The sequence below is a fragment of the Helianthus annuus genome, chromosome 9 (assembly GCF_002127325.2).
Source record: "Helianthus annuus cultivar XRQ/B chromosome 9, HanXRQr2.0-SUNRISE, whole genome shotgun sequence".
NCBI lineage: Eukaryota > Viridiplantae > Streptophyta > Magnoliopsida > Asterales > Asteraceae > Helianthus > Helianthus annuus.
This window is the reverse complement of record NC_035441.2, coordinates 106503757-106510767: the sequence shown is the minus strand read 5'-3', so window position 1 is coordinate 106510767 and position 7011 is coordinate 106503757. Positions and strand designations below refer to the sequence as shown.

The following is a 7011-nucleotide window of genomic DNA, read 5'->3' as shown; positions in this document are numbered from 1 at the left end:
GTAAATTGTGTAGATAATTAAATTTTTCTCCTTTCTATATATTCTATTAGAATTAGGACACTTGATTTAGAAGCTATCGAATCATGTAGTAAACAAACATCTTTACATTATTTGTAATTATCTAGTAAATTACATTGTTTAGAGCATTAAAATTATAAGATAAAATAATAAATCTAATAATTTGTTAGAAAGGAGAAAATTTTGGGGTATGAGAGAAAAATTAGGTTGAATGAATAAAACCAGTTAAAAATTCTCAGTTCTTCATATTTTACTCATTATTTAAACTAAAAGACTAAATTGCTAAAATCATCCTTGAGGTTTGGGCATATTTGTCATTTTCATCCAAAACAACTTTTTTGTATCATATAGTCCTTCACTTTTTTTTCCTAACATTTTCATCCAAACGTCTAATTTGTTTTATCTTTTCTATCAAACATTTAGATGAAAATGACAAAAAAATATAAATCTTAGGGACAATTTTAGCAAAAAAGACAAGACGTTTGGATGAAAATGACAAAAAATCACAAAACTGAAGGACTATATGATACAAAAAAATTGTTTTAGATGAAAATGACAAAAATGCCTAAATCTCAAGTACGATTTTGGCAATTCACTAAAAGTTAAATAAAACATAACAATAGTGTTAATAAATTATAAATCCTTATTTTTTTCATGTTAATCTAGTGTTTGGGCCCACAGTTCATGCTAAACCCAAACTCAATGAATCTATAAAAACCCTAGTCACACAACCTACAAGTTTATACTTTACACTTCATACCGTGTGCAAAAATCACCATGGCTTCCACCCCCACCACCCCTCTTATTACTCACAATGACCTTGAACAACGCCCGGAATCGACCGAGTCTCCACCCGGTCGATCATCCATCGTAAAGATCCTCACTGGATTATTTGTGTCCATTCTTGTTCTTTCATCATTGGCTGCAATTCCACACCGGAAAACTCACTTGCAGTCCACCACTACCACCACAGTTGATATTGAACCATCGACAAGCAGTCCGAAGGAGGTTGTGGGAGCTGACGATAGCATTGAATGGCAACGATCTGCTTACCACTTTCAACCCGATAAAAATTTCATTAGTGGTATGCATTAATTTTTGTTACAATTGGTTTTAATATGTGTGTTATGTTTTGGATATTTGGCTGATGTGTGTTTTTTGTTTAATTTGTTTGCATGGTTTTGGCTTGCTTTTGATGGATGATTTTGCTGATGGTCATGTCAGATCCTGATGGTATGTATTCTTGCAATCATTTATATTTTCCTTTTAAAGTATACTTAGATTTGATGGTATATATATATATTTATTTAGATTATTTGAAACTAAATAGTATATAGTAAATTATTTATATAGTTATAATTATAAATATATACATGAAATTTGTACGTGTATAAATGAAAATTAATTAAATAATTAACAAAAAAAAGTGATTCCAAATCAAGCTTTTGAGCATTGCTAATATATAGTTAAGATCGAGCTTAGTTTGAACCCCGGATTTGGTCATCAAATTTACTTTATAAGGCTATGTGTTATATTCTCGATATAAGTCGCGGGATGCTAACATGGAAGGTGCGGGGTCACCATGAACACTGCCGCCCCCGCTGCCACAGAAAAATACATCCTTCTCTCACTTTCTGTTTTTCTCTCGAAGAATTAGTTGTATTAAAAAATAGAGTTAAATGTCATTTTAGTCCCTGTGATTTGGGTTATTTTGTCAGTTTAGTTCAAAGGGTTCATTCTTCGCCTGTGGGTCTAAAAAGGTTTCACCGTTGCCATTTTAGTCTATTGGGTTAACTTCATTTTTTATGTTTAACTAGAAGGGCAATTCGGTCATTTTATATGTAATTCTGTTAACTAGAAGCGAAATTAGGCCATATAAAATGACAGAATTGCCATTCTCTTTAACAGAAAAAATGGTGAAGTTAACCTAGTGGACTAAAATGGCAACGATAAAATCTTTTTGGACTCATATACGAAAAATAAAAATTTGAACTAAACTGAGAAAATGGCGTAGGGACTAAAATTGCATTTAACTCTAAAAAGTATTTAAAAAAGTGAGGTGAATGATGTGGTATAAGATAAGTTGAGCACTTGAGGTGAAAGATGTGCTCGTGAGGGATGAGGGAAGGCTGTTCATAACACATAACCTTAATTAAAAAAACAAGTTTAATAACGTGAATGCCACTAAAACTTTTGTAAAAGGCAAAAATATAACTAATTAATGATGTTTTAAACACGGAAATTCTAATATACCCTACATGCTCTGCTTGTTTACCATTTTCTTATAGTCCATTAAAAATCTTTATTTTTTATAAAGTATTTTTATTCTTGTTTTTTGTTTATTGTCCTCTTTGTATTAAGTCAGTCGTTTTGTTAGAATACATTTTATATTTATATTTGATTCAATTTAATTCATTTTAATGAGAATAACTTTTTTAAAAGTGATATTTCAAAGATTTTTGTTTCTTATTCTTATTTTAATAACATTTATTTCTATTTCTTTGTCCTTTTTTATATATACTTCTTTAGTATTTTTTTAGGATTCATGCTATAAAAATTAACATACTTTCTTATTTATCATGAAAAAATTACTGAACCCAATTTTCATGTGTTATATTCCCTAAACATGCAAAGAAAACACACAAAATGCTCTTTCAACCTAGTTACATATAAATATCTGTACTTGTATAAAATGCACGTAATTTGATTTTTTATATTAAATGGTAACTTGTTACCCTTGCATATTTTATAAAGGAAGATAGTATAAATCTTTTTTTTAAATGTTAGAAAGACATATTTTCAAATTTTGTCTAACTTATATCCAAGTTTAAAGATTCTAATAATATAGCAAAATTTGGTTGAAAGACTTTTTTAATCTTTTGACATGTTTAAGAATTTTAATATAAGAAACTGAGCCGAGAGACTTTTTTCCCGAAAAATACTAAAAAGTATATTTGCTTTTGTTGTATTAACCCATATTTTTATATCATATAATTACTAAATGCATAAAGACCTATATAGACAATCATGGCAACAGCACCTTTTCTTGTGGAAAACCAATAAAATTGTTTCAAAGCCAAATAAGCAGTAGAGGTGACAACACACACCAAGCTTGGCTTCTGCATGGCCCTGAATCACGGCACCCCACAAAACTTAACCAATAGTGGTCCAAGCAAAAGTATACAATCGAAACTCAAACACTGACATATAGACCAGACCTGACACACCAAGCTAGCTACAAACCAAAACAGTTCGAAACAAACTATATTCCAAATTTTAGTTTTTTATTCTGCTTTTGTTTTTTATTTAAAGTATATTCTTGCCGTGCAAAAACAATTTAAAGTATATTCTTAAACATGCTACTATATAAAGTTAAATAGTTTGTTAGGATTTGATTATTTTAATCTATGGCATGAGATAAATATAAATTTTATTAAAAAATTAATTGCATCTTATATAATATCTTTTATTTATTTGATACAACCCCTTTTTTAATAAATTTATCAAAAATAGATGAAAATAAACACATTGCAAAGGTATTCATCTATAATATATTTTATTTATTTAATACAACCCCTTTTTTTAATAAATTTATCAAAAGTAGATAAAAATAAACACATTGCAATAAATTCAAATTAATATAAAGTACTAGAAGTATCCTAATATTAGGATGTAACTGATAATGTTTGAGTAAAACCCTGTTTTTACGCCACCTTTGTCCCGTTAAAAGATTTAAACATGATCACCTTTGTAACTATTAGAACTATTATTATTGCTGCTACTACTACTATTACTATTATTATTGTAACCTTTTTAAAATGATTTGGATGCATTTCAGGTCCACTATATTACAAGGGATGGTACCATTTATTCTACCAATACAATCCGGATTCAGCCATTTGGGGCAACATAACATGGGGTCATGCAGTCTCGAAAGACCTCATCAATTGGTTCCACCTCCCTTTAGCCATGGTTCCGGATCACTGGTACGACATCCAAGGTGTCATGACTGGGTCCGCCACCATCCTCCCCGATGGCCAAATCTTTATGCTCTATAGCGGCAACGCCTACGACCTCTCTCAGCTTCAATGCCTCGCGTACCCCAAAAATGCTTCTGATCCCCTTCTTATCGAATGGGTCAAATACGAAGGCAACCCAATTCTCTTCCCTCCTCCGGGCGTTGGTCTTAAAGACTTTAGGGACCCGTCATCTCTTTGGATTGGGCCCGATGGGAAGTACCGAATGGTTATGGGGTCCAAGCACAATAATACAATTGGTTGTGCTTTAATTTACCACACCACTAATTTCACCCATTTTGAATTGTTGGATGAGGTGCTCCATTCGGTTCAGGGTACGGGTATGTGGGAATGTGTTGATCTTTACCCGGTATCCACGACCGAGACAAACGGGTTGGATATGTCGAATCATGAGTCGGGTGCTAAGTATGTGTTGAAGCAAAGTGGGGATGAGGATAGACATGATTGGTATGCAATTGGGACATATGACGTGGTTCATGATAAATGGTATCCGGATGATCCGGAAATGGATTTGGGTATCGGGTTGAGATATGATTATGGAAAGTTTTATGCCTCGAAGACGTTTTATGACCCGAGTAAGAAGAGGAGGGTCTTATGGGGCTATGTTGGTGAAACGGATCCTCAAAAAGATGACCTCGAGAAAGGATGGGCCAATATTTTGGTATGTAATAGAAGTCACATTACATATGTATTTGTGTATTTTATACGGAGTATTTTGAATAATGGTTAAAATATAGTTTATTAATTTTGATTTATTTACAGAATGTTCCTAGAACCGTGGTGTTGGACACGAAGACTCAAAGTAACTTGATTCAATGGCCGGTCGAGGAAACAGAGACATTGAGATCTGAAGAGTGCGATGAGTTCAAAGATGTCGAGTTGCGGCCTGGATCACTTGTCCCGCTTGATGTAGGCTCAGCCACACAGGTGACACGCGGCTTTATTATTTCCATTTTTAAGTTATCATTATTTATTTTTAACATTTTTAATACAAACTTGTGATATAAACTAACAATTTATTTGGCAAATATTATAGTTGGACATAAGTGCCTCATTCGAGGTTGATGAAGCTTTGCTTGGTGCAACCTTAGAAGCCGATGTGTTGTTCAACTGCACCACGAGCGAGGGTTCAACCATGAGGGGTGTTTTGGGACCGTTTGGGCTTGTGGTTCTTGCAGATTCGGCACTTTCAGAACAAACTCCTGTTTACTTCTACATTGCAAAAAACTTGGATGGCACTTCAAGAACTTATTTCTGTGCTGATGAATCAAGGTTTGTATTAGTTTGAGTCTTTTTCTTCCACTTTTTCCCTTATTTAATTTGTTTGTTATATAAAACTAATAAACTGATTTATAAAATTTATTTTTTTTGCAGATCATCAAAGCTTTTAGATGTGGGCAAGATGGTATATGGAAGTAGTGTTCCTGTACTCCATGGTGAAAACTACAACATGAGGTTATTGGTATGTGACATAATCCCCAAAACTATGGTCTAGTAAAATTAATTAAAAATATTGGGTCGCGTTTATTCGAAAAAAAAAAAAAACAAAGTATAAATGAAGAGATGCACACTTATTTTGACCCTAACCCATTTGATGTAATTTTTAAACTAGGCTGTTTTGGCCTGAACCCATTTTGACCCGTCACGTAATCTGACTCGACACACATGTTTTTGTCAGGTGGACCATTCAATAGTCGAAAGCTTTGCACAAGGAGGAAGAACGGTGATTACATCAAGAGTGTATCCTACAATGGCAATCTATGATGCAGCCAAAGTGTTTGTGTTCAACAATGCAACTGGAATCACTGTTAAGGCATCTCTCAAGATTTGGAAGATGGGTGGAGCACAACTTAACCCTTTTCCTTTCTAATTAGTTTAGTTGGCTTCATTAGTGGGTGACGTTTTGGTGAATTTGTAAGCTTGTTGTAGTGAGGGTGGCCTTGATGATTATTATTTCCATTGTAAAACTTCCATTTTTTTAAAAAATAATTGATTTAGAAGTTTTCTTTTACATATTTTACACTTACGAAAGCAATTTTGCCACATAAACATAGAAGCTTTAACTAAACCACCATTTCACTAGGTTATAGTGAAAAATTAAACAAAAGAAAAAAGTGTAGTGATTGCTTAAGCAAGGAGTTGCCCCATCTCTCTTCTTTCTCGCGCGGTCGCGCCTATTAAGGGCTTGGTGGAGGTGCCTTTTGGCACCCCTTTTGGCAAGGTAGTAACGATATTTAACGCCTGATCAAGATGAGGTGGTGGGTGGCACCCGCTATGCCAAACCCTATAAAACATTACGATAAATTGTTAAGAACTTATAGTTGGGTGTTAGTGAGTGTTAGTCCTTTACTATAACATAATCATCGCTATAAATACTCATTTCAATATCACCATCATCATCAATGTGTGTAGTTAGGGGGGCACAGGCCCCCACTCAGATAAGCCCAAGTATGTAATATATAAGTATTTCCTTTTCTTAAATTGAATTAGGCCCCCAACTCGTTTTTCTAAAAGGCCCGACCATTCCCCAACAGCTCCTCTAATTAGAGGTGTAAAAGAATGGGCCCGGCGAACCGGAAACCAGCCTAGCCATCGATGAGCCGGTAAAAAAACCGGTTTGCCTCAAAATGGTTTGGGTCCAACATGACCTGGCAGTTTGGTACAGGTTTGAGAATTTTTGTGTTGAGAATCAGTTCCAACCCGAACCGGGTTGAGCCCACCTAAAAACAATTTAAACGCTAAAACCAATTTTGAACCGGATCGGTATCAGTTTGTGTGGGTTGGGGTATTCAACCCTAAAACTGATTCTTAACCCGAACTGGCTTGAGAACAAACTAAAAAAAAACGGACCGAGTTAGGCCTAAATTGGGTTTTGTCCACCTGTTCCTCTAATGACTAATAGGCTGAAGGGTGTAGGGGTCAAGGTTGGGACACGATTCGCCACGTAGGAACATGA

The 7011-nt window shown here is 34.2% G+C and overlaps 1 protein-coding gene across 1 annotated transcript; it reads left to right on the top strand.

Annotated features, from left to right (window-relative positions):
• The first annotated feature begins 766 nt into the window (after positions 1 to 766).
• On the top strand, positions 767 to 6068 carry LOC110884768 (beta-fructofuranosidase, soluble isoenzyme I). Its single transcript, XM_022132494.2, has 7 exons — positions 767 to 1102; positions 1243 to 1251; positions 3857 to 4716; positions 4818 to 4982; positions 5092 to 5327; positions 5430 to 5517; positions 5734 to 6068. Exons 1-7 carry the CDS (start codon positions 796 to 798, stop codon positions 5923 to 5925), a joined length of 1857 nt encoding a protein of 618 aa, XP_021988186.1. The 5' UTR covers positions 767 to 795; the 3' UTR covers positions 5926 to 6068.
• Positions 6069 to 7011: the final 943 nt, after the last annotated feature.